The sequence below is a fragment of the Myiozetetes cayanensis genome, unplaced genomic scaffold (genome assembly GCF_022539395.1).
Source record: "Myiozetetes cayanensis isolate MyiCay16 unplaced genomic scaffold, myiCay2020 scf45, whole genome shotgun sequence".
Lineage (NCBI taxonomy): Eukaryota > Metazoa > Chordata > Aves > Passeriformes > Tyrannidae > Myiozetetes > Myiozetetes cayanensis.
Window position 1 is genome coordinate 429996 of NW_026087687.1, and position 27675 is coordinate 457670.

Below are 27675 nucleotides of genomic sequence, written 5' to 3' on the forward strand. Positions count from 1 at the left end.
TTAAAGGCAGCAAGCTGCACAGCTTGGGCTTGAGAGTCCCTGAAGAATTGCTTTTTGGCCCACTGATATCCATTTTTAATAAATCTTGGAGTAACAGGGAAATTCTGGACGGTATATTAGCATTTTTCTGGATAATGTTAAAAAGGAAAGTGGTGATTGGGTAGATCACATCAGAGAGCCTGGCCTTAAAAACAGGCAGAGGAACAGATGAGCTGAGAGGAGACTGCAACAGGGAAAAATAAAAGGATTGTAACTCAGGATCAGGAACTCTTGCTGGGCTGTGGCAAAGGGAAATGGAGCCAGTAAGAACTGAGGGTACCAATGGTGATACTGGAATACCTGAGGAAAACACTTTTAGACATCAAATGGCAACACAGAGAGTGAGGAGAAGGTGCTCACAAGGGAAAAAAAAACAAACAGAGTCATTAATTAAAGATTTGAACAGACTCAGAGACATCCCCCTTCTCAGGTACCCAAAGGCCATGACGAGCTGACTCTGTCACAGCAGGCCGATACATTCACAGGATGGAAACACAGAATATCAGGGATGTGAAATCCAATGAGCCAAGGTAAAACCAAACCCAGCTGAAGCCAGATATGAACAGCCTGGGCTGGAGACAACACGTTCTCCAACAACCTGGGATGCAGCAGTGGGAGAACTGGCAGTGCAAACCTACAGATCCTTTGTATCACCGCCTTCCACAGTAACACCAGAGATATTTCTGGTTCAGATACTGAACAGAGAATGGAATTTTATTGGATTCAAAACCTGAATTAACCAGGTGAAACGTGCCATGAGAAAAGGAACATCAGACGGGCTGGTCAAATGGCCACTCGGCCTCAGGAGTTCATGGAATCATGGAATGGTTTGGATTGGAAGGAACCTTAAAGCTCATCCAAGTTGCTCCAAGCCCCATCCAACCTGGCCTTGGACACTTCCAGGGATCCAGAGGCAGTCACCCCTTCCCTGGGCAGCCTGTGCCAGGGTCTGACCCCCCTCATGCTCCCATCTCACACGTGTCCCACGTCACAGATTTCCCATCCCCTCATCCCTGGGAAGGTGCATCAACCTGTGGGCACCGCGAAATCTGCTTGTGTGACTTAACTCTGACATTTCTGAGTATCTGAGAACCTTTGCTATGCAAGTGCAACTGTCTTTTGAACACAGAAACACTGCCTGAGAAGTGAAGCTCCCAGGCTTGTGGATGTTTGTAACACCCCCCCCCCCATTTTTTACATTTAGGCAACACAAACCCAGAGAAGCACACAGAAAGCAGTGGTAGTGGAGCAGTCATCTCTTCCTGAGGCACTGAATTGTTTCAGTCACTCTAAAAAGGCTGCACTGAGGGAAAACCACCTGATTCATGGAAAGAGGACAAAAATGCAGAATATTGTTCCTTTCAAAAGGGAAGACGGTTGCGCACAGTAACACACAATTACTGAACAATCTGATTTCTCTGAGGTTGCAACTCCTGTTATGGAGCTTTACTCCATAAAGCTTGAAGGAAGCCACGCAGAACAGAGACTTCTCAAGCTCTGGGCAGGAGGTTGGGCTGGGGACAAGAATCACAGAATCACTTAGGTTGGAAAAGACCTCCAAGACCACCAAGCGCAACCTCTGATCAATGCAGTCCTTCCTTGAACACCTCCAGGGACGTTCAGACCTCCAGGCATCCCTCCCACCTGCAGGAGAATCATCCAGAGATCTTCAGAGCCAGCTGCCGAGCGAGGAGGAACAGCCACGAGTCCCTTGGCAGGAGGGCCCTGACACCGCTGCACGTCTGGGTGTGAACACAACCGTAAAGGGACCCACAGGGTGAGGGAGGAGAAAGCAATTCTGCCTCCAAATTGAGCCCCCGAGACTTCACTGACGTGTGCAGAGGAAAAAAAGGTGTGGAGTCATCCTGGGGGAGAGCGGTGTGGGGTGGTGATGGAAACAACCACTAACTGCGCCGGAGGATTAATCATTAATTAATGATGTGGCTTCGGATGCTGAAAGGGGAGAAAACACTGGATGGGTTTACAAGGCTGTTCATCTGTTGTTTAAGCCTGGGGCTCTCGTGTCAGGGGAAGTGTAAAAGCAGCCCAGAGCTCCAAGTTTTTGCAGGACCTTAGAAACTGTGGCTCCAGGTTTGAGCTGGTTGGGAACGAGGCGAGGAGAGAGCCAGGGAAGACAGAATGTGGGCGAAGACAGAAAACTCGGGAAAATGTTTAAATTCCTCACGGCTTCCATCATTTCCTGGAACACTCTCCCAACATTTTATGCAGTCCTCAAGGGCTCTGGAGACTGTGCTTGGGAAGCTGTGTGTTGGTGATGAACGCTGCCAAGGCAGGTGTTGCTGTAGCCCAACCTGCTGCCAAACCAGCCCAGTCCTGTGTCGAGCCATGGAAGTGGCTCAGACAGGAGTGATTCCCATGGGAACAGGGGCTGTGGCCACTCACACGTGTCCCAGGGCTGACAGAGGCACCCAGGCCAGCACCACACAGAGCACATGGAGGCTCTGGGATAGCACTTGAGGGAAGGGACAGGAGCTGCCTGGAATGTGACAAATAATGAGTTATTCATGAGAGAGGAGTGCTCTGTCTGCAGCCAGCAGCACTGTCACACCACACAGGCTCCAGGAGCTGCATGGGGAAGGTCACTACATCTGCCTGGGCTCCAGGAGCCAAGGCATGACATAATAATAAAAAAAAAAATAATAATAATAATAATAATGATTCCCTTTGGCTCGCTGTCCCCACTGAATGCAGGATCAGGCCCCAGGTCAGACCTTTGGCACTCTGTGTGAGGCTCTGTGCAGTGCAGTCACCGCTGCTGGAGCAGCCATGGAGTGCCTGTGATGCTGTGTGTCACTGAGCCAGCATCACTGATATCAGGCACTGCACTCGACTCTGCTACACAGGCACAGAATCCCAGAATGGTTTGGATGGGAAGGGACCTCAAAACTCATCCTGTTCCACCTCCTGCCATGGGCAGGGACACCTTCCACCAGCCCAGGCTGCTCCAAGCCCCATCCAGCCTGACCTTGGACACTTCCAGGGATGAGAAGTCACGGCTGCTCTGGGCAACCTGTGCCAGGGCCTGCCCACCCTCAGTGTTGGTGACACCGGTGCCTCTCTGGCTGCCAGTGCACATTGCTGGCTCATGTCCTGCTTTTCAGCCACCAAGAGTGATGCCCACCAGCCCCACCAGCTCACCTCAGCGGCTGGGAACACAGGCTGTGTTCTTGAGAAGCACTGGCACACTGCTGTGGAAACGTGGAAATTCCCAACTCCCGTGGTCTCTGACGTTTGTGCTGAGCTGTGTCCCAAGCTGGATGCTGAACTTCCTCTGCACCTTCTCACCCTGAGCTTCTACCAGTCTAAAGACCTAAATCCACAGAGGGTCACACCCCAGGTTGTTCTCAGTTGTGAACGAGGGTATAAATGGCAAAATACTATTTATTCCCCTCTTGCAGTTCAGATTAATAACACATGCTGGGGGTGCTCTTCTCCCTGGCTAACGAGAGACAGTGATTTGTCCAAGATGTGGACAGGGAACAGGTTGCAATGAGACCAAACTCCAGCTATTGCACAAGAGGGACCAGAAATTGCTGAGTGTCAGTCCTGAGCTCCTCCTGCAACGCCGCTCGTGGCCCAACCCCCTGAGACCAGGACAAGGACGTGCAACAGGAGCACAAAGAAACCTCCCAGGTCACGGACTCTCCCAGGAGAGTTTATCTTCCTGAAGATAAAATGACAAAAAATGAGCAAACCCAAGAGCTCGCACAGTTGGGTCCACTGAAACCAACACCAGTGACCTCACCCTCTGCTGCTCAAGTCTCTGGTCCTCTTTCAAAGTGAGGGAAGTTTGCTAAATGCTGGGGATGTCTATTCACAGCCAAAGCCCTAAAAATAAAGACTTTTAGGAAGATGGATCATTCACTGACCACGGACTACCTCGATAAATACAGTCCTAACAGGATAAAGAACTGTGGGTTTTACTCTCAATGAACTTAAATCTAAACACTGAATAATAAAAAGTGTACATGTTTGATTTCTGTATCTACATATTTTCTCAGAATAAAGTTGTTAAAACAGATTAAAAGAGAAATGAGCAGTTTGATGAGCAGGATACAGCATGAGCACAGTTTAAGGAAAGCATCTCTCATTGCTGGAGAAGTAATCAAAATCAACTTTTTAAACCCCAATTTAAGAAGACTGTGGTTCCAAATAAATATTAACCTAGGGGACTGAGAAAAACAGACAAAATCTGTGGTTCTGTGTGTAAATATATCCGTGCTTCATGCAGAGAACAAAGGCCTTGACTGGTCACTTTCACAACCCTTGGAGCCACGGGCTTACACATTTCCATGTGTAAGGAGCAGCTGGAACTCAGCAACTTCCCCTGCTTTTCTGAAGTGTTACCTATATAAAACTCCAGGATTTGTCATCCCTTTCTGACACTCCTGGCTGTCAGAAGCAGCAGTGAGAGATGCAGATGAGCTGCCTGTGCCGCTCGTCACGCCAGGGCCCTGCACACACTCCCCAAATGAAAGCTCCTCCAATCATCTGCAGTTGCTCCTCGGGGTTTGCCTCCACAGCAGGGCCTACACACGGAGCAGGAGAGTGTAAGAGATGACACAGGCAGGAGGCAGCAGAGCTGCCTCATCACAGCACAAACCTCATCCTTCCTCCTCCTCCTCCCTGCTCAGCACTGCGAGGATGCTCAGAGGCTCACACTGTACCGGCTGCTGCACTCGGGCAGGCAGCATTCCCAGAGGAATCACGGGATCCCTGAGCTTGGAAATGACCTTCAAGACCATGGAGTCCACCCTGTGCCCAATCTCCACGCTGTCCCCCAGCCCAGAGCACTGAGTGCCACGGCCAGGCCTGCCTGGGGCACCTCCAGGGCTGGGCACTCCAAACCTCCCTGGGCAGCCCCTGCCAGTGCCTGACCACCCTTTCCAGGGACAAATTCCTCCTGATGTCCAAGAAGAAGAGAGGATAGCACTTACCCCTGGCAGTGCATGGTGCAGGTTGGATCTCATGGGGGGTGGGTTTTGGCACCTCTCAGGAGGAACCTTCTCTGGTCCCCAGGAGCTGATGTGACCCCGGGCTCCTTCTGCTCCTCGGCTCCAACACCACTCCCAGCACTCCTTTTCCCAGTTGTGGGTTTGGAAAAGGAGCAATGGGAAGGATGCTCAGGGGATTCACGCTGGTTCAGTCCTGTTGAGGCAGGACAAGGCCCAGTTCCTCTCCCTGGAGCACATGGCACCGAGGATCCCACGAGCATTCCCTCTTGATCCAACCAGAAATAAACTGGACTCACACCTTTAGTCAAAGATTTACAGAAAGATTTACTAGAGCTGAGAGAAATTTGAGGAAGCAGGATCCACTACTGGATGGACAGAAGAAGCATCAGCCACTGTGTGGATTTGAGGTGGAAGAACTGCTCTCCTCACTGTGCTGAGCCCCAAGCCCAGGATCCCAGGCTGCTCCACCACCCCACAGCTGCTGGAGGCATGTTTTAAAAAGCCAGCTCCTGTGTCCCAACAAAGCTCCTTTGATCTTTGGGAGGAGTGGCTCAGCAGCTAATTCATAACACACGGACACGGAGCGTGACGCACGCCCAGCGCCTCTCCTGGGATGGTGGGGTCTTTCCATGAGCTGCAAAGGGCTCCAAAGGAAGGGAGACATCTGAAAGGCTTCATCATCCTGTCACTACCAGGGAGTGGATTCTGGGAAGAAATTCCTCCCTGTGAGGGTGGTGGGGCTCTGGCACAGAAGCCACCTCTGCATCCCTGGAAGTGTCCAAGACCAGGCTGGACAGGGCTTGGAGCAACCTGGGCTGGTGGGAGGTGTCCCTGCCCATGGCAGAGGGTGGATGAGTTTTAAGATCCCTTTCAACACCCAAACCATTCCATGATTCTCTAATTCTGTGATTCTTGATATCCTTGATATGAAAATGATGGAGTTCTTGATACAAAGCGGATGAATTTCTCGACTGGAGCCACTACCAGCAGTGGGAGATCTGGGGGCCAGAGGTTTCCAGTCTCATATCCTGAGGATGTGTAAAAGGGACACAGGCTGGGCTGGAGTGAACCTGGCTGTGAGCACCCAGCTCAAACAGGGCAAAGCCACCTCCTGAATCTGTGCACTAGCAGATGAAAGGACTGCAGGGAGAAATAACTGGAGCCAAGAATTTGGCAGTGCCCTTGCCACGAGGGCATGACCGACCTGGCCCAGAAGAACAGGGCTCACCTGACACCTGCTCCGGTGGGAGACGTCCCTGCCTGTGGCAGGGGGTTGGAATGAGATGGGATTTGGGGTCCACAGTCAGCCAAACCTCCCTGTGATCCGACGGTCTCGATCTGGACACGCCTGAGCACCAAGAGCATCGTAATAGCACAACCCCACTTACGAGATGCAGAATTCTGCACCTTGTTTAATCTGATGGGCTCGTTACTGCTGTCAGAAACGCAGGATTAAGCTGCCAATGAACTGGAGAATGGAGGCTGCTGGAAGCAAACATGGGATGCTTCCAAATGAGCCCAGATGATGGGGATGGGCCGTGCCACGGGGGGAACGGATGGTGGGGCTTTCTCAGGCCCTGGAATTCGGATCTTTCTTAAAGCAAGCACCCCCTCACCTCCACTTGGTGAAGTTCAGAGAAAGGAAAGCTAATATTCATGAGAGCAGGGCTTTCACAGAATCATCCAATCCCAGAATGGTTTGGGTGGGAAGAAGGGACCTTAAAGCTCATTCTGTTCCATCCCCTGCCGTGGGCAGGGACACCTTCCACCAGACCAGGATGCTCCAAGCCCCGTCCAACCTGGCCTTGAACATTTGCCCTAAACAGCATCAGTTAAAACACTGAGATTTTCTGTTTCTCTGGTGTTTTAATTCTTTGTGGATTTAAGCACATCTGCTCCGGGCTCGTGAAACTGGAGGGGTATTTACGGTAGTAAATGACAGGCTAAATCACAAATACAATACAAGCATTTGTCTCTAAACCCAATTTGGATTACACGATGCTTTCGGTCCGTAGAACAACTTCCATTTCACTTTGATAAATAAAAAACCCCAAGAGGTTTCAGGCTGACAACATCATGAAAGGCCAAAGCTACAGCTGGAACTGATATTTCATACAGTCAGCTCTTAGGTAGGACTATTTTGATCCAGGACTATGGATAAATTGATTCCAGGTATGTTTTTTTTTTCCTGTCCGTAGCACAGTGTAATATTTACACCAGTGTTTGACTCCATGAAGTACTGGGATTTTTGGATAGCCAGGCTGTAAATCCGTGTTGTTGCAGTGCAGGAGCCACCACGAACAAGAGGGAGCGATCGCTATCGTGGCTGACACAACATCTGAGCAAGCAATATCCAGTCTCAGCACTCCCGAGGCCTTGGATTCACAATATTTCTGTAACACCAAACAGCACCACGCCTGTATTCTCTGGGTTTCTTTATCTTGCTTCCAGCATGTTTCAAATCAACTAAAATTACTAAAAAAAAAATAACCAAACCCCCCCCCACAGTTAAAAGGTTTTACCCTTCCAGGAGCATCACAAATGGTCCCTTTTGTCAAGGAGCTCCATGGCCAGACGGAAAAAAGCCAAATACCTCTGGAAAACCTACAAGCAAGCCAGAGCAAGTGGTGCAGAGATCTCTTGGCTGCTCCACCTGGGATGAGTTTTAAGGACAACTGAATCTTCCAGCTGTGCCAGGGCAGGGGCAGGTTGGATATTGGGAACAATTCCTTCCTGGAAAAGGCTGCCCAGCCCTGGCACAGCTGCCCAGAGCAGGGGGGAGTCTCCATTCCTGAAGGGATTTAACAGCTGGATGTGGCCCTTGGGGACACGGGTCAGTGTGGCCTTGGCAGTGCTGGGGAATGGTTGGACTTGATGGCCTGGGGGGGGCTTCTCCAAACTCAGTGATTCTGTGATTCCATGAATCAACCCCAGTGTGACAACAGCAAGACATAAACCCCAGTGCAAATCCTTTTTAGAGGTGTCACACTCTTCCAGCCTCGCCTGCCAGCACTCAGCTCCCAGGGGACAGGGCAAACTTAGACCTGGGTGACACAAACTCTGCTCTGAGATAGAACCAGCAAATGATGGAATGGTTTGGGTGGGAAGGGATCTTAAACCTCATCCAGTCCTACCCCCTGCCATGGGCAGGGATACTTTCCACTAGCCCAGGTTGCTCCAAGCCCTGTCCAACCTGGCCTGGGACACTGCCAGGGATCCAGGGGCAGCCACAGCTTCTCTGGGCAACCTGTGCCAGGACCTCTCCATCCTCACAGCCAGGAATTCCATCCCAGTATCCCATCTAACCCTGCACTCTGTCAGAGGAAGCCATTCCCCCTTGTCCTGTCCCTCCAGGCCCTTGTCCAAAGTCCCTCTCCAGCTCTCCTGGAGCCCCTCTAGGCATGGGAACGCTTCTAAGAGGTCTCCACACAACCCTCTCTTCCCCAGGCTGAACAGCCCCAAGGTTTTCAGTGCATTGTGTTGACAATCACAGGGTTGTGTCTTCTTGTAACTCCTTCCTTTGCTCAAAGCCCGACTGCAAAAGTGGGCTGGGGAAATAAAGAACAAACTGGAGAGGGGCCAATAACGCCGAGGAAACCACCAGCTTCAAAAAGATAAAAGTTTAATGCACAGTTAGTAAAAGAGTGATTTATGCTCAACGGGATGGTTTGGCTGTGTCAGACCATACCTAAACCCTTGTGCTGCACAGAACATGCTTTAACAAGATGTCTCAGGACTCCCTTTGAAAAAGACAACCCTTAGAAAGAGGCGAGGTGGAAAAAGGGATCGCTCCCGACAGAGGAAAGGGCCAAACCAGAGCAATAAAGTCTGTGGAACAGATGATGAACTGAGCCCCAAATTGCTGCCATCTGTTATCAACCTTTGCCCAGTGAAATGAATTTCATGTGAGGTCAAGAAATCCCGAATTGCCATTTCCTCATTACTATTAATAAGGGCCAGGTGCCACATAACCCAACAGTGGATCCAGATGTCCTTCACGTGGCTTTGATTACCCTCCTAGGCTCGGATAATGATCGGAGGGAAAGTACTGCAGATGCACACGCAGGAACACTCAGTATTAATCTCCCTGCAATTGAATTACTGGGCATTTAACAGCACCATTCACCTCCCACCCCACGGGGGCAGGTCAGCTCTGGATGCCACCTCAGCGAGGTGACAGCGGCAGCGCTCCGGGATGACGGAACCGACCTGCAGATGCAACGTGAGCTTCTCCTGGATTTTCCATGATTGTGGATGGAAGGATTTTTGTGGGTTTCTTCTAGAGGCCACAACAAGGGAAGTTTTTGTGGATGCCCTATCCCTGGAAGTGTCCAAGGCCAGGATGGACGGGGCTTGCAGCGACCTGGGATGTTGGGAAGTATCCCTGCCCATGGCAAGGGGTGGCACTGGATGAGTTTTAAGGTCCCTTCCAACCCAAACCATCCTGGGATTTTATAAGCAATCCCTTCCAGAAGCAACAGCCAGGATACAGGCAAATGGCTCCCACTTGAATTTCATCAACATCTTGTTGGATATTCCTGGGTGTCTAAAAAAGCATCGTTTTCCCCGTCTCTGAAATGGGCACAATTCAACACCGAATGACGTGAAAATGGATGGTTCTGGAGTTTGGTTAAGATTAAAATGCTGTGGAAAAGCTGCTCATACCCACTATTTATGGCATCAGTCAGGTGTATTTGGGTGCCAACCCGGCGCTCCAGCCCAGCAGAGGGAATTAGGAATTGCAGGGAATCAAGCATGTGCTGGATCGCACCCCGAAGGAGGAGACTGCACGCGCTGTCTGCGCTTCCTTCAGCTTATTTACGTGCTGGAGCACTTGACTACAAAGTGAGGAAAGCATTGTTTTAGAAGAGTCAGCATGGCTATGAAATTCAGCAGGGAAGCAATAAATATTTCACATCCTGGACTGCGCAAGGACGATGGTTTAACCAGTTACAGCCCAGGCCCGGAGCAAACACAGTGGAAGGGACTATTCCAGAACGCTGTCGTCAGTCCTGCCAAACCCATCATCAGCATCACATTTCCCAGGCACTAAACAAACATCAAGCAAGACCAGATCTTGCCAAAACAAATGCAAATCCTTGTAGTACATCTCTCCACAACGGAAACACAACATCCAGGCCCGGGAATATCCGTCCCCAAGCGTGGCAACAGACGGTTCCGTGGAAACATCGATGGGAAACGAGAAATGCCACCAACACACCACAGCGAGCTCTCAGGAACAAGTGACAAGGGGTGGAAACGCCCACAGAGTGGGAGAGAACCTTCAGCAGAAAACCCACTGTGACCTCACCAGTGAGATCTTCCACAGCGATGGGTGACACATTCAGGGCCAGGTTGGACAGGGCTGGGAGTAACCTGCTCTATGGAAGTGTCCCTGACTGTGGCAGGGGGTGGAATGGGACGTTTCTCATCAGCTTTAGAACATTTCTCCTGCTCTGCTCGGACACAAACCATCTCCTCTCCTCTCACGGCTCCAAAGGGTCCAGCCCTCGCCAAGCTCCTGCTGTCACAGCCTCCCTCACCCACAGGTGCTCATCCCCATCTTCTGCCAAGGAGATGACTGACACAAAAACATCGATCCTGGGAACCACATCCAGCTTCTTCCAGCCTGGACTGGGATTTCTCAGAGACCTCAGCAAGGTCAGTGATGGTGCAGCTACAGGAGCCCCTGGCTTCACCTCTTCCCTAGGGATGCTGTGCTTCGCAGGATGATTCCAGTGCTCTGGTTTGCAGCATGGCCCCTCAAAAACTGCATGGACGGAGCTGCTGGCACAGGAAAAGGAATGTTTCAATCTGGCTTTGCTGCCACAGACAGCTCATTGTAAAGCTGAGCCCTGGGCAGTCCACAAACGTAGCTGGGTATTTAAAAACCACTGCTCAGCAGCCAAGAAGCCAAATTTCTCCTAGAGGGGACTCACAGAATAAAGCTGCTGTTGGTAGCCCAGGCCCCCAGCCCTGGGACACCCCCCAGACACTGGTCTGACCCTGTGGTCCCTGGGAACACCCTGGGCATGGCTTGTTTGGGTCAGAGACACGGGGACAGCTCAGGTCTGGGGCTCATGTGCTGCTCCCAGGCACCTCCACACCCAAGGTAAGTTTAGGTTTGAAGACTCGATGTCCTTGGATGCTGAATACTGCTCTGGCACGATGTGGAATCATAGAAGGATGGAATGATTGGGGTTGAAAAGGACCTTAAACCCCATCTTGTCCCATCCCCTGCCATGGGCAGGGATACCTTCCACTAGACCAGGTTGCTCCAAGGCCTGTCCCACCTCTGCTTTGCAAGTCCTGGGTTCTCCTGGTGCCTGGGGCACCTCAGGGTCTGCTGCTGAAACAAGGGAGAACTGCCTGCATTCAACCATCCTAGAGACCCACCCAACAGGCACTACATGATATACCATACACAGCTTTCACACACTTCCTGACAGGGAATCCTAGAAGACTTTGAAGGACTTCCAAGTCCTTTCCAGCAAGGCAAGCTGATGCCTCCTCATATGGGGAGTATGTTGAACACAAAAAGGAGCTCTCAGGGCTCTTGGAGCCCCCTGAGCACACATGGCTCATGACCAAGCCTCGACTTTCTTTATAACTCCCCCCAATTAATCCACAGGAACTGCACTTCCTGGTGTAAACCTCTCACATTGTTTCACTTCCAATCCTCATTTCACAAACGACGAGCGATGAAACAAAAAAAAAAAATTATGAAAATAAACAGAAACCTCTAGAGAATAAAAGCAGAAACATTTTCCGGCAGCCCCTGATAGGGGGACCTGTTTAGAACATGGAACCAACCCCGTCAGCTGGGCTTGAAGCACGTTAATATGTGCATTTTCCCCCAGTCAGAAGCAGCCTGTGCCTGGAGCTTTGTTAACAGGGCAGTGGTTTGAGAGCTGGAACTTGGCAGACGCGTCTCTCCGCCAAGGCAGGGCTTGGAAGACAAGGAACCGAACAAACTCCCGCCTGTTTGTGGCTGTGCGATCCAAAACGTGATTAAGGGCAGAGGAATGTGATTCAGGGAAGGCATGAATGGATGGGGACGCGGCAGAGCCCGTCCTGCCTCCCGGCTGGTGCCTCCCAGGGGACAGCGGGAGCCCAGGACAAACCACCGAGGAAACACCTCTGCTGGCTGCAGCACAGCACTGAAAACAGCTGAAAACAACTCCACTGTGCCAGTCCCTGTTTGACAACACTCAGTCCCTCGTGCTGCTTGTGTGCTCTGAACCACGGGATGTGGGGATGGGAGCCCCTCTGGGCCGGCAGTGACTGACGGGGACCCCTCCCCAGTTGAGCACCCCAGAGTCACAGAATGGTTTGGGTTGGAAGGGACCTTAAAGTTCATCTCATCCCACCCCCTGCCATGGGCAGGGACACCTCCCACCAGCCCAGGTTGCTCCAAGCCCCATCCAGCCTGGCCTGGGACACTTCCAGGAATGGGGCAGCCCCAGCTTCTCTACCCAACCTGTGCCAGGGCCTCATCACCCTCACAGCCCAGGATTGCTTCCCAATATCCCACCTAACCCTCTGGCAGTGGGAAGCCATTGCCCCTTGTTCTGTCCCTCCAGGCCCTTGTCCAAAGTCCCTTCCAAATCCTCTTAGCTCTGCCTCCTGGCACTGAGAGCAGAAGGTGGCCAGGGACAGCTCCCTGAGCCCAGAGGAACCCGGTAATGCTCCAGGAGAGGGGACTCCTCTCTGTTCAGACAGACACCAGGGCTCCTGCAGACAGCCTCCACTTCAGTGTTCATCCCATGGTGATGGAAGCACCACCACATGATGTGTCTCTTACCTGACTCAACCACCACGGGACAGCAAGGATCCACCAGAGCAAACACTTCCAGACAGTAATCCTGACGTGTATCCACGGCTGCTCCTGCCAAGCCTTCCTCCTCACACCCAAAAGTCATCTGCCAGGGGCAGTGCTGCCAACTGAGGAGCCAGGTGAGGGTCTTCTTCCCCTCCAGTACCTGAAGGCAGCACAGACCCCCCTTCCATTCCGAAATGCTGACAGATGAACTCCACTGCTACGGAGGGTGGGCTCCCTAGACAACTAACTGGCTCTTTTGGGAGCTCTTCCAGGCTTGATATAGGTTGGATGGAGCTTGGAGCAACCTGGGTCATGGAAGGTGTCCCTGCCCGTGGCTGGAGGGTTGGACTAGATGAACTTTAAGATCCTTTCCCACCCAAACCACTTGGATTCAATGATACCCTCCAGGAGACCCATGAACACACTCTTAGTGTGGAAGCACCGACCCCAAGCTCATTCCAAAGCTCTGCCTGTCCACACCAGGAAGCTGAACCACACACAGGAGTGTTCCTGGCACTGGAACAAGGTCATTTTCAGGATCTAGGTGTTGGAACACTTGCTGGCAGGGCTGGGACACAACCCAGTGAGCACATTCCCTGGCAGTTCCCAGGCACACTCTTCCCAACACCCAAGTGCAGCCACTGGCTCTGGGAGGCCGAGGAATCATTCATGCTGGAAAAGACCTTGTCCCCCAGCCCAGAGCACTGAGTGCCACGTCTTTCCTTGGACACCTCCAGGGATGGAGACTCCACCTTTGGCTGATGCAATGGATGCAGAACTGAACAGCAGCCTCAGATTCAGGCATCGACACGAGACTTCTTCAGGTGATCCAGGGCTCTGCAGGGCTGGGAATTCCCTGCTCACGGCTTTCTGCATCCCTTGGGAGAGGACACAGGTGTCACCCGAGCTGGTTGCTGGGCTCAGCTTTGCTGTAGCCATGGCTAAGAAGGTTCAGCTCGTTAAGGGGAGGAGCACTGCTGCCCTGGCACTGCTGCCCTGGCACTGCTGCCCTGGCACTGCTGCCCTGGCACTGCTCAGGCTCACTGCAAGGCCTCATCTACACACTCAATCTGAACCATGGGAGGAAAAGGGGAACTGCTGATCCCTCTCCATGGGGTTAAGGAAACCCCTTCCCCCCCAAGAACTTCCACGACTTCCCAAGGATTGTTGGGCGAGTGCACGTCCACTTCTGCCGGGTAACACAACCCTGAGAGCCACGAGTCCTCTGTGCTCTGCCATTCCGATGGTTCCCACCGCTTTCTGAGAGGAAAAGATTCCACTGCAGCGCTTCAGCCCTCCCATGAGCTCCTCCGCTGCGTTCCTGTGCCTGTTTGGCATTAGAGCTGCTCTCTGGTGCCGGAGCACAAGCGCCTGACGCTCCTCTGGGTCTGCTGTGTGGATTGTAGGACACGCCAAGGACATCATCCGTGTGATGCACATGGTCGGGAATCCCTTCAACGTTCCTCTGGATGCAGAACAGCGCAGCTCCTACGGCTGCTTGTCTGACTGCAAAACAAAGAGGGCTTAATATTTAGCAGATTGTCCAAGTCTCTCACCAGCTGAGACGTGGAAACGGTCCTGTTGTAAATTAGGATCTTTACTAGCTGGGACACAACAATCCCAGCAGCAGTGGAGAACAGTGTGGTGGGCCACGAACACCATGAGGCCCCAAACTCCGTCACTGGAATAGCATCCCTACACGAGACTCTCTTCCTCCAGGGTGTGCCCAGGACTGGCCCCAGTGAGCCCAGGGCAGAGCACAAACTGCCAGCATCTCGACAGAAGATCAGCTCTGAGCACAGGGCACACAAGGTTTTGGACTTGCCCGTGAGTCCCAGGCTCAGAAATGGTGTCTCTCTCCTCGTAACTTGCTGTGATCTCTGACCAAGGCAGAAAGGGACCTGCAGCCCCAGTGAAGGAAGATCAGAGGTTTCCAAAGTGGATGCCAACGTTGCTGCTCTTGATGTGCTGCTGGTCCTAATCCATGACCCTTGTTCTGCCCATTATTCACCTTAACCCTTCAGGGAAATTCCTGCTGCCACCACACCACTGATCCATCTCACCGAGGGCTGGGAGGATCATCACCTCAGATCCCTAAGGATCAGTCTCTTTCACAGCATCCAGAGGCTGCTCCACATTTTCCCTCACACAAAGCCAGGTTGGATGGGGCTTGGAGCAACCTGGGCTGGTGGGAGGTGTCCCTGCCCATGGCAGGGGGTGAGACTGGATGGGCTTTAAGGCCCCTTCCCACCCAAACCATTCTGAGATTTAATGATTCTGTGGTGAGGGGACAAACCCTTGAGCAGTGTTTTGAGCAGGGGGGATGGTCTGGGTGATCTCAGAGCTGCCTTTCCATCCCAGCCAGGCTGTGGTTTCTGTGTGTTTCCCAGCCAAAGGGAGCAGCGCATCCTGCGATTTCCAGCCTTTCCAGGCTGCACCTTCGTATCTAGAACAGTTCTCAGTCCAAGCAAAGGGAGGATGTAAAGTTTCAACTTCTACAGACCAGCAACATGTCCTTTGGTTGGTCAAAATCTGCCTTTCTTGAGGCTTTTTGGCTCATTTATCCCTGATTCCAACAGAACTGGCCTGGACAGAATGTCACTGTGTTGACATTATTTTAGTTTTGGCTCATTGTCCTCCTCCTGACACAGTGTTCCAGGAAAAGAAGGGAGGTAAAATTGGTCAGATTCTTCCCTGACCTCATATTTACCCTTTTGCTATATCCATAATCCAGATGAAAGCACAGCACAGGAAAAATGAGCTAATATATAACACTGCCTTTCCTGCAGAGGATTATTCCTAGGAATGATGCTGGGTAGGAGAATGACACACAATACAGCATTCCACTGGCACAGTTGGAAGCTGGAGGACAGGAATGGCCTTGGTTCTTTTCCTTCCTCCAGGACATTCCTTGAAGATCCTTCCACGTGCTGCAACCTGGTCCCTCTAATGAGCCAGGTGTGCCTCAGCAAACCCAGGGATAGGCTGAGATTGGATACTAGCAAAGAATTCCTGGATGGGGGGGTAGTGAGGCCCTGGCACAGGTTGCCCAGAGAAGCTGTGGCTGACCCTGGATCCCTAGAAGTGTCCAAGGCCAGGTTGGACAGGGCTTGGAGCAACCTGGGCTGGTGGGAGGTGTCCCTGCCCATGGCAGGGGTGGCACTGGCTGATCTGTAAGATCCCTTCCAACCCAGGCCATTCCATGATTCCATGATTCTCTGATCACCTAACAATGACCTGGGCTCCAACAGAAGGTGCCCACTCACCAACACCTTAAACAGAGCATTAATAAAAGGCCACCCAGGAGTCACCAAAAGCCAATTCCAGCACATGTAGAACCGAAGCGTTTTCACCATTAAAAGTTACCCCAAAATACACATCCCCCACAAAGAATAAGTCACCAGAATTTCCCACTCCTGTGTCCAATACCCAATTATGCAGGTGGCAAACAACAAGGTGTAGAATTCCCCCCACAGTGCAAACCACAGGCTTAGAGGTCATCACAGCTCCGTGAGAGAGGCAACCATGTTCGAAAACACTGCAAACGTGCGGTGCTGGGGAGAAGACACCGAACATCTGGCTGATGCTGAGAAAAGCAAAAGGGCTCCCTCTGGAGTGGATCCCGAAATTAACACGGGATTGGGCTCTGAACAGAGAAAATGGCAACAAAGCAAAGGCCTTCTTGTCTCCCGTCAGTTCAGTCCTGCTCGCGAGGAGCACTCCGGGGCTCGTTCAAGGAGACTCTGCCACGGCTGAAGGATATGGATCCATGCCCAGAATATTAAGTCATTAATTAGTTTTCATGCATGGACTTGTATGTGGCAAGGAGGCAAATTAAAGGGTTCCTGAAGAGACAAGAAAGCTTTCTTAGCACGCGGAACACTCCAAAGGGTCTCCAGCAAAATGTATTTATGAAGCCAGCTGAGAATCCCCGTTTTCAGCCCTGGATGGTCATGCACAATTCCATGAAAGCCTCATGGATCCAGCCACCAGTTGTGTCCCCCCAAGGCAATCAACTTCATTTGAAAGGGAGAGAGGAACAACTTTAGGGACACCCACAAAACATGCTCTGCTGGAAACGGGTGAGGGCCGTTTGCAAACCCACGAGCGAGAGAGGCCCCGCGGTCCCACGGTTTATTTGCATACAAGCCAATTAACAGAAAATGCATTTCATGCAGGAAGAAAACAAGAGTCAGATCACCTACAAAGTGAAGTCAACTTACTGCCTGCTTTTGCTCTTCTTCCTAGAAGTGTTGGCAAAAGAAAAAGGTGAGGAGAGAAAGAGGAAAGATTAATTATCATATGAAAATGATAATTTTCACACAAAATACACAGCAGCCACAATGAAAGAACAGAACACGGGGAATGGAGCAAACACCTCCTACTCTGGACTCAGAAGGCCTCTTGAGCTGCCCTCAAGGCAACAAACACCAGACCCATCCTCTAAAGTCTGGGAATACCATCCGGAGTGTCCAATGCTCGGTTCCCCAGGGCACAAATCTGCCTTCACAGAGACCCCAAAACTGCCACAGCCCCAGAGGCAAAACATCACCTTTTTGGTCACTTCCCACTGGGCATTCCAGGACCTCTACCAACGGGATTTGCAAGGGCAAAGCAACCAGGTCTGGAATGGGACACGACGCTGGGAGGCAAAGGCACCAGAGATGCTGAGTAAGGGAAAAGATGCAGAGAAAACAATTCCTGCCCTGCAGTGCCTTTGTCACTACAGATCCCTCCTGATTTGGAAGACAAAAACCGGTGAAATTTGGATGAATTTATCCCCTTTTGAAGCAGGGAAATGTCCCCTCTGATGGGGCTGGGCAGGTGGAGGCACATCCTGCCTTCAGCTATAGGAGGATTCCTTGGGATGAGCAAAATGTCCCACAGTGAGGAGTTTCTTTCCTAATTCAGATGCTTTCATAGACAACAACCATCAGGAGTCTGACGGTGTGCTCTGACAGAAGGGCTGGAGCACAGTCCTGGTGACTCATCCACCCCAAACCAGCAGTGACAGCATTGCCAGGTGACTCCCTCTGCCGCTGGCCTGGCACAGACCCCCAGCACGGAGGACCCCTGCTAAGCTCCTCTCCCCAGAAATCCAGGTCATGGAATTAAAATTCATGGGATAAAAGCTCCTTCTGGCCTTGAAATCCATGAATCCATTTATCCACCTTCCCTCCCTGATCTCCGGTCTGAGCAGGATTAACCAGAACCTTTCCCTTAATTTAAAGCAGCTTCTTCTCACTGACCACTGAAAGCTGTTTTCCCACTGGGCACTGCAGAGAAATCTGGGAATGGCTGCAGAGAACTCCACATTTCTGAGCAGACGCTTTTGTTTTTTTTTCTGGTAAGACTTAGGGTTCCCTTCAGGTGTGTTTTCAGATGCTGCCGTGGCAGATGTGGGGTCTGGCTCCACTCAAACTCGGATCAGCTTGGCCTCCCCGCATCCCACGTGTTTCCAGTTGTTCCTCCCACCAGCACCGGGATTCACAGGACCAGATGGGGAGCTGGGTCAGGGAGAAGATCTTCAATGATCTCCGCTCCACAAAAAAAGTTGCCAGTTTGAAAAATGAGGCTTTGGCATTAACTGCAGATGTGAAAACACCCTCTCAGGACAGACAGAGCTCGGTAGGGCTGCGAGCGAGCAGATAAATCATCAGAGCAGCCGGCGAGGAAATTGCCGTTGAGGAAATGGAGGGAGCGAAATGGGATCCGTCTGCTGGATATCCGTGGAGCTGAGAGGGAGAGCCCTGCCAGGCAGCAGGGAATCATCCCCAGGGAATGCTCTGGAGCCTGGCCAGCTAAGGGCACCTGGGCACTGCAGGAGAGCCCAGGAAAGAAGGGAGCGCCAGGCCAGTGGTCTGGAGAGAGTCCCAGAGTCCCAGAATGATTGGGGTGGGAAGGGACCTTATAAACCATCCAGTGCCACCCCCTGCCACGGGCAGGGACACCTTCCATCAGCCCAGGGTGCTCCAAGCCCCGTCCAACCTGGCCTTGGACGCTCCCAGGGATCCAGGGGCAGCCACAACCTTCTCCCCTCCCTGCCTACCCAAAGCAGTTTGTGATTCCGTGATCCTCCTGTAACTGGAACCCCCCAGAGAAGTGTCCCGGGTCAGTGATGGGATGTGGAAGGCACTGGATGCAACGCCCACCCCCAGCTCTAAATGGCTGCCCCTCAGAAAGAAGTTTTTGACATCTAAGAGGCCTTTCCTCCTTCTCCTTTTCTTCAGAGAGGGATTTGAGGCCCCAAACTCTCAGACAACCAGAGCTGGGTAAGCTGGATCCAGCCCTAAATGGTGAAACGAAGGCAGCATTAAAAATGTAAAAAATACTGCATAAGAAAATGGAAAAAAACCCCATAAAAGCCTAACAGCTGATGTAAATTATACATGAACATTTCTGAAGAGCACCAAACGATGAGAGAAGCTAAAATCCTGTGGGGGGAAGATCGTGTCTGGCAGGGCTAAAACCACTGAAAAAGAGAGTTTGAGCAGAACACAAATATCAAAAATCAAAACAAAGCCTGGAGGCAGCGTCACTACTTCAGGTCATTGGGGTGAAATTCTGAGCAGGGGCTGAGGAATTCGTGTCTCTGCTCTGGGTCTGACTCACAGCACTTCCCCTTGGAGTTCCTCCCAGCAGACAGGGAAGCACTGACACTAATAATGTGAAAAGGTGTTAAAAGTATCTACTAGAAGTTCTATTTTTAGATCAGCAGGCTCGGGGAACTTGCAGCTTAAAATAATTACCTGAGTGAGGAGCTCCATGGAGCAGGGAAGGGAATTTTTAGTGGAGAGCCCAGGACTGGGATGTGGATTTTCAAACAGGGAGGAAAGACAACTTAAACAAGAGAAGCTTCGGAGTGACCCAACTGTGACCTTCCATCACCTCAAGAGGCCAACAGGAAAGATGGGGGACACATGGACAAGGAATGGAGGGACAGGACACAGGGAATGGCTTCCCACTGCCACGGGGCAGGGAGAGATGGGAGATTGGGAAGGGATTCTTGGCTGGGAGGGTGGGCAGGCCCTGGCACAGGTTGGGCAGAGAAGCTGTGGCTGCCCCTGGATCCCTGGAAGTGTCCAAGGCCAGGTTGGACGGGGCTTGGAGCAACCTGGGCTGGTGGGAGGTGTCCCTGCCCATGGCAGGGGTGGGACTGGATGAGCTTTGAAGTCCCTTCCCACCCAAACCATTCCAGTATTTCTGACTGCATGATCTGACCCTGCCATCACTTCACTCAGAGCCACAGAAATGCTGACACAGGTAACACAAAAGCTTTGGAACTTCGTGGAAAGGGAGCCTTGACAAAAGAAGCTGATTTTGTTATTTCAGTGTACAGCAGGTTTGGCTTCTAAAGGGACTGCACAGATGTGAGAGGTTTTCACAGCAGAGGATTTACCCACAACATCCTCATTAAGCAGTTACCACAGAAGGAAATAAATCCACAGGGGAAGAGCTGGATGAGTGAGAGCTTCCACAGGGCACAAAAAGGAAACCAGGGATGGAGAGCAGTGAAGCCCCTGCTGTGACTCTGCACCAGCTGCCGAGGGTCAGGGAAAAATTCCACATGCCATTTGTTTTTCCCAAATTAAAAAAAAAAAAAATTAAAAAAAAAATCTGAAGAAGGCAAAGAAACAATCCCTAGAAAGGCTGGAGTAGAGTATTGTGAGGGGCCCAGCAGTTTCACTGCTTTAAAATCCCCAGTGACAAGTGCCTTGGCTGAGCTGAGGAAGGATCTGCGTAGGCAGAGCACAGGGGTGCAGAAGTGCTCCTTGATTTCATGGAGAGAGAACCAAGGGGTGCAAACTGAATTAGAACTGAAAACCAGGCACAAATTTCTAACTGCTCAAGCAAATTTGCATTGGCAGGGAATTTTCCATTTCTGATTTCTCCAGCTCCAGACCAGATGTCTTTCTGGAAGATGCTTTCATCGAGGAGAAGCTGCCAGGCTCCAGAGAGAGCTCCGAGGGGAAAATGCAAAGAGTCACATTCTGCAACGTGTGGGACCAAGTAATTCCAGCAGTCACAGCTTGCAGGACAACTGAGAAGGTCTCCAGTCGAGCCTCCCACTCAGAACAGGGTCAAAACCTCAGACCAGGTTGCTCAGGGTTTGGGTCAGTCAGGTCTTGGAAACCTCCAAGGATGGAGATGGTGCAGCCTCTGTGAGGCCTCATCCCACAGCTTGGGCATCCTCATGGGGACAAAGCTTCTCCTTACACCCAGTCCCAGCTGCTGGATAAAGTTCTTAAACAAATTTGGGAACTACAGGAGAGCTGGAGAGGGACTTGGGACAAGGCATGGAGGGACAGGACACAGGGAATGGCTTCCCACTGCCAGAGGGCAGGGACAGATGGGAGATTGGGAAGGAAATCTTCCCTATGAAGGTGGGGAGGCCCTGGCACAGGTTGGGCAGAGAAGCTGTGGCTGCCTCTGGATCCTGGAAGTGTCCAAGGACAGGCTGGACAGGGTTGGAGCAAGCTGAGACAGTGGAAGGTGTCCCTGCCCATGGCAGGGGGTGGAATGGGATGAGCTTAAAGGTCCTGCCAACCCAAATTTCTCTATGGTTTCTGTGATTCTGAAAGTCATGCCTTAATGGGCTGAGCAGAGAAAACACAGAGTGCAGAACCTTTGGCTTAAGGAAGTTCCCAAATACGACACGTGCTCATCTGCAGAGGGAAAGGAAGGAAACCAGGCACCTCGGAGGAGGTTTTGATCATCACCTCCTTTATCACCCCAGGATGCAAGGATAGGGGTAGGAATATCCACCCAGGATAAAGGCTAGGGGTAGGAATTCTTACATCAGGATTCAAGCCCAAGCTGAGGAGTTACTGCACTCTGGAGTCACAGACACTGAGAATTCACTGCCACTTTCGAGCACAGATCAGCCCCAAATTTTCCTGGAATCATCAGGACGTGCCTGTGGCTGATCTACATCTCACCCTGTCCCTGGCACTGCTCTATCTCTCTCCCACCCCCACAGCACCTTCATGGCACTTTGTCTCAGACCAAAACCTCTTTGAGGCCAAGGCTTTGCCATTGGACTCGTTGGCTCTTGTTTAACTTAAAGAAGGGGAAGAACGAAGGTGTAACAGTATTTCAGACTACAGTCAGCATCTGGGAGCTCAGTGAGGGAGGACTCCACAAAAATAATAAAGGACCCTGCTCAGAAGCCCAAACAATGCCGTGTGTTGCAGATCAGAGCTGACACCACCACCCTCAGAGCAAACCCCCCAGCCACGGCAGGGGCTGGGCAGGGTCACCCCCTGAATCAGCCCCTCATCCCAGGGGAGTCACATCCTGCCCTGCAGGAACTGCAGCTCCCAGTTTATTTCCCAGTTAGAGCTGGAAGAACAGAACTGGTGCCCAGATCAGCTCCCAGTTATCAAATCAAACACTTCTTTAAACCCTTCCAAACCTCGGGTTCTCCATACTTTAACCACACGAACTTGAAAACTCCTGCACCACCTGCACCCCCACACAGAGCCAGGATGGAAATGGCTTTTTGCAAACTCCTCCTATTCCTCACGAAGTGTTTATAAGGTGTGACAGCAAAGCAGGGATCCCAGAGCAGCCACAGGCCCAGGGAAGGGAGGGATGGGATGCCTTTCCAGCAGGAGATTCCTTACTTTGAGCAGCTTCATCAGCCCTTCCAGCTGCACCATCAGTTCTCTTCTGCTTTCCTGAAGTGCTGACATCCTCTGCTCCAGCTCATCCTTCCTCTGCCTGTTCCAGTCACATGGAAGAAAGAGGCAGAAAACAAACTTGGAGTGTTTCAAACCAGTTTGGGTAACTCGCCCTTGTAACGGTGTCTGTGGTTCCCACCACTCCCCCTCCTCCCCATTTAAAAACCCAGAGCAAGGCTCAGCAGTGACCAGGAACCTGAAGATGACAATACCCTGCTCACTTCAAACCCAGAGATGTGTCCTCACCACTGGCACAGGGAAGCCCTTCTAAGGGCACTGCATTTTCAGAAAAAAATCCCACTTTTTTCTTCCTTTTAAGAACCCCGAGTGTCAGAGCCTGGCACCCTGTGGAGCGCTCAGACAAGGCAGGATGAACCAGGGGAGGAAAGACAGAGAAGGGAATAAACGAGGAGGAAAGGCTGCAGATGTTTGGGGAGGAAAAGCTCTGCCCGTCTGGAGGAGACTCAGCAGAGCTATTTCTGTGCCGTGACACGCTCGCTGCACCAGCACCAGGTAACAACAGCAGCAGAGAAGGAGTGACCTTCCCTTCCCCTGGCAGCTGAAAACCTGTCTGGGAGCTATTTGAGGAAATGTGACTGTGCAGTTTGATTTCAGATTCCAAAAGAGAAAGCAGTGACTAATAGAAGGAGCAGTTCAAAGACAGACGTCAGCCTGGTGGAGGTTCCGTGTCCCGGGTGACTCAAGAAATGCCAGGACCCACAGAGCCCAGTCACAGGTGATGATACAAAACCACGGGGAAAAGCAGGTTAAAAAGGCTCCTTTATTCATCCACAGCTATTTTTGTGGACACCAGGATGTCTCAATCCAAAGTTAAAGCATCACCTATTACAGACTGAACCTCGAAATGTCTTAGATTAGATCTGTGTTCTCACGTGACTCATTGTGGATAAATCATCCTGGGAATCTGAAGAATGGACTAGTTCTTTAAAGGACACAAGACTGTGAAATATTAACCACCCTAGATGTTTCTTTCAACATCTTTTTGTATGTTGTGGGCTGTGGTTATTAAACTAAGCAGCCTTCCAGAATCTGAAGGAAGCTGGAGAGGGACTGGAGAAGATCATCATGAACTGCAGGGACAGGACAAGAGGGAATGGATTCCCACTGCCAGAGGGTTAGATGGGATATTGGGAAGAAATGCTTCCCTGGGAGGGTGGGCAGGCCCTGGCACAGGTTGGGCAGAGAAGCTGTGGCTGCCCCTGGATCCCTGGAAGTGTCCAAGGCCAGGTTGGACAGGGCTTGGAGCAACCTGGGCTGGTGGGAGGTGTCCCTGCCCATGGCAGGGGGTGGCACTGGGTGAGCTTTGAGACCTTTCCCAACCCAAAGCACTCTGTGATTGGGTGTTCCTGGGGTGGTGCAGGCAGGAGAAGCCAGGGACACCTGCACTGCAAGGCAGGGGTGCACAAGGACACGGATCCAGCCGTGCCTCCTCCAAGGTCACACCTGCCAGCAGTGCTGGAGCTGACTCATCCCACGGGCTGGGCTGGGCTGGGCTGGGCTGCAGATTTTTAGCCCTGGGACACGTTGATTTTCCATGCAGCATCATTCCCCTGCTTTCACAGCCTGAATTCTACGCAGAAGTGAGATCATTTGGTGACGTGCTGACAGACACTCACGGTCCAGGGCACCACACGCTGTGCCCAGGCTGGGGAGCGTGTCCTGGGCAGCTGGGATTGGGGAAGCACCTTCCCATCCCAGACCTGCTAATTGGGACCCCCCAGCGTGATGCTGAGCAGCCACAGCAATTAATGTGCAGGGTGAACGTGTTAATGAGGGAGGGTTGATGGCAGGAAAGCTGCTACTTGTACATGTAACACCAGGGAGGCTACCTGTGAGATACTACGGGGAGTGAATCCCAGAATCCCAGAATCATTTGGGTTGGAAAAGCCCTCCCAGCCCATGGATCCCCCTGTGTCCCATCCCCACCCTGTGCCCCAGCCCAGAGCACTGAGTGCCACGGCCAGGCCTGCCTGGGACACCTCCAGGGCTGGGCACTCCAAACCTCCCTGGGCAGCCCCTGCCAGTGCCTGACCACCCTTTCCAGGGACAAATTCCTCCTCATGTCCCCCCTGCCCCTCCCCTGGCCCAGCTGGAGGCCGTTCCCTCTCCTCCTGGCCCTGTTCCCTGGGAGCAGAGCCCGATCCCCCCCCAGCTCCCCCCTCCTGTCAGGGATCGCAGAGCCAGAAGGTCCCCCCTGAGCCTCCTTTTCTCCAGGCTGAGCCCCCCCAGCTCCCTCAGCCCCTCCTGCTGCTCCAGCCCCTTCCCAGCTCCGTTCCCTTCCCTGCCCACGCTCCAGCCCCTCCCTGTGTCTCTGGTGTGAGGGGCCAGCCCTGCCCCAGCACTGGGGGTGCCCCAGCAGTGCAAACTCAGCCACAGAGGCTTTGGGAGGTGCTTCCCAGCTCTGGATGTGCCTGGAGGTCTGAACTTTGGGAGTTTCTCTGACTAATCAAATAAGTGACATTTGCTTTCAGCTCTGCTCCTTTGGAGAAGAAATGACGAGCAGTCAGTGCCATTTCTGCCAGTTCTTCCTATCGGTTTCTTCTTTAGAAACACTTTTCTAGACTACACGAACAGAGTGCATATCAAGAAACGTTTTTATTTACTTCTGAAGCCGCTTAAAAGCCCTAAAAGTTGCTGACACAGCCTTCAGAACTCAGCATCTCAGATGGCTCTGTCAGGCTGCCCAGAGCTGCTTCTCCCAGTGCCCCCAGCGCTGCCCACCCCGGTGCCCCCCCAGCACCAGCCCAGGTGTTGCTTTTACCGTAAGAGCCTGAGCTCAGCCAGCAGGGTCGGGTTCTGCTGGGCCTTCTCGGGGGTGGGCTGAGAGGCCTGCTCATGTTCCAGCCTGAGCCGCTGGATCTCCTGGAGTATCTCCCTGTGGAAACGACAGAGGGGAGATAAAAGGAGGGAAAAGTCAGTCTCTGCACCGCTCCTAAACGCTTTTACAGCCCTCGAAGCACTTTCTGCCAGTCCCAGCCCAAGCACAGCAGTTTTGTTCGCGTGTGGCTGGCACAGACTCGCACCCAGGACAGGTTAAGTTGGTGCAGACGTAGGAATGGCTGCAAGACAGAGAAAATTTACTACTTAATAGGTATGAAATCACTCATTGCAATGCCTTTCCAAATCCTTTCACACAGAATGGGCTCAGAGGCTGTTCCAAGAGGACAAAAGTTCCCTCCTTCAGCACAACCTGCCTGGCAGGCACTGCTGGAAGGGCCCTGGAGCTCCCCACTCCCCTTCCCGAGGGCTCTGGGCAGCAATAAGGAGAATAACAGCTCATTGGAACAGAGGCAAACCCTGGGCTGTCCCCAAGGGAAGGTGACCAGCCAGCACAACCCAAGGGCCCCTTATTGCAGTGGGAATGGAACCCCTCTGGAAGTGGAGACTGCTGACAGCTCCAGGTCTCCATCAAACTGCTGAGCTGCTCTCCTGGCAGGGCTTCACACCAGCACTGATTGAGATCTCCCTTATCTGGGATCTCCAGGAGTAATTCCAAATAGCTGCAAGGTCTCTTGGTGGAGCACTGAAGCTGCAGCAGTGCCAGGACGGAGCTGCTCCTGCTCTCCAGGAACTGCTTCTCCTCCAAACTACCCCTGGGAAGTATTTTTCCCCAGTGTGCCCTGAGCACAGGGCTGGGCAAGCAGCAGGATCACACGGCCTGGTACAGCGGCAGCACGGGGAGACCTGAGCACACATAAAAGGAGAGCCTGGAGAGGCTCCACAGGTGACCCTCTGGAGCAAGAAGAATCCCACGGTTTGGGTTGGAAGGGACCTTAAAGATCATCCCATTCCTCCCCTGCCATGGGCAGGGACACCTCCCACTATCCAGGTTGCTCCAAGCCCCATCCAACCTGGCCTGGGACACTCCCAGGGATCCAGGGGCAGCCACAGCTTCTCTGCCCAACCTGTGCCAGGGCCTGCCCACCCTCCCAGCCAGCAATTCCTTCCCAATCTCCCATCTCTCCCTGCCCTCTGGCAGTGGGAAGCCATTCCCTGTGTCCTGTCCCTCCATTCCTTGTCCTCAATCCCTCTCCAGCTCCCCTGGAGCCCCCTCAGGCTCTGCAAGGGGCTCTCAGCTCTCCCTGGATCCTTCCCTTCTCCAGGTGAGCCCCCCCAGCTCTCCCAGCCTGGCTCCAGAGCAGAGGGGCTCCAGCCCTGGGAACATCTCCGTGGCCTCCTCTGGGCTGTCTGCAGCAGCTCCACGTCCTTGTGCTGCTGTTCCCCAGGGCTGGGGCAGCTCTGCAGGGGGGTCTCAGCTGAGGGGGCAGAGGGGCAGGATCCCCCCAGCCCTGCTGCCCACGATCCCTGTGGGACCAGCCCAGGGCACGGGGGATTTTCTGGGCTCAGGGCCCCAATCCTGGAGTTTTCTGGGTCTGCAGATGAGAGAGAAATGGGCTCCGGATGCTCAGTGCTGGTCAAGATGATTTTAAGAAGATTGGTGGAGAAGATCAACCCACTTCCTGGGGAACAGGGACAGGGCAGCCCCTCCACAATGAAAATTAACTACTGTTAATGACTAACTAATGAGTTAACGAGGCAGCTACCCTTTAACAAAAGATCTGGGTAAACAATCTGGTTAATGTAACACAAAGGGTTCCAAACAACAAAGCACGGGGATGGTTCCCAAAACAAGACTGATCAAAGGCTGTTGTTACCTGTTCTTGTTTTCCAGCTCCGCTATCAGCTGCCGCTGCTGTTTGTTGGCATCAAAGCTGAAGCCCAGGTCTGTGGGCGGGCGGGGCTGGGGAAGAACACAGGAAAATTACACCGAGCACTCGCTGCCTGTTGGGGCCCGTGGCAGGGATTGGATCCAGAATTCCCAGACTGACAGCCCAGGCTGCAGAGCTGGGACCAGGCTGATGGGGACCCGGTCTGAGCTGAGGGCGGGGGCTGCTCCTGGTGCCTCATCCTCGCTGCCCACCCCAGGAACAGGATTTGCCAGATTTTTTTAAGGCCTTCCAGCAAACAACACCCCACAGCTACCAGTGCCTACAGCACTCAGAGGATCTTCCTGGGAGCAAATCCAGTTATTCCTTTTCTCACTAAGTCCCCCAGTGAAACCCTGACCCTCCCACGTGTCAGTCAGTGAAGAGGAGCTGGAGTGACTCCATCTAGGACAGTCCAGAATAACCAA

General features: G+C 52.4%; 1 protein-coding gene across 12 annotated transcripts in view; it reads right to left on the minus strand.

The window, feature by feature from the left end:
* The window catches only part of DTNB (dystrobrevin beta), a 140553-nt gene that overhangs the window by 31240 nt on the left and 81638 nt on the right, over positions 1 to 27675 (minus strand). For 10 of the 12 annotated variants that reach the window (XR_007630746.1, XR_007630745.1, XM_050330863.1 and 7 more), the window contains 4 exons: positions 27197 to 27282; positions 25303 to 25416; positions 22464 to 22560; positions 17061 to 17081 (listed from right to left, as the gene is read on the minus strand). Coding sequence is in view for 10 of the 12 variants with exons in the window: in XM_050330863.1 (XP_050186820.1) it covers positions 17061 to 17081; positions 22464 to 22560; positions 25303 to 25416; positions 27197 to 27282 (318 nt within the window). In the remaining 2 variants the exon portion in view is untranslated. The remainder of the gene's footprint in view (positions 1 to 17060; positions 17082 to 22463; positions 22561 to 25302; positions 25417 to 27196; positions 27283 to 27675) is intronic. The other 2 variants (XM_050330868.1, XM_050330865.1) reach the window with 1 other exon arrangement.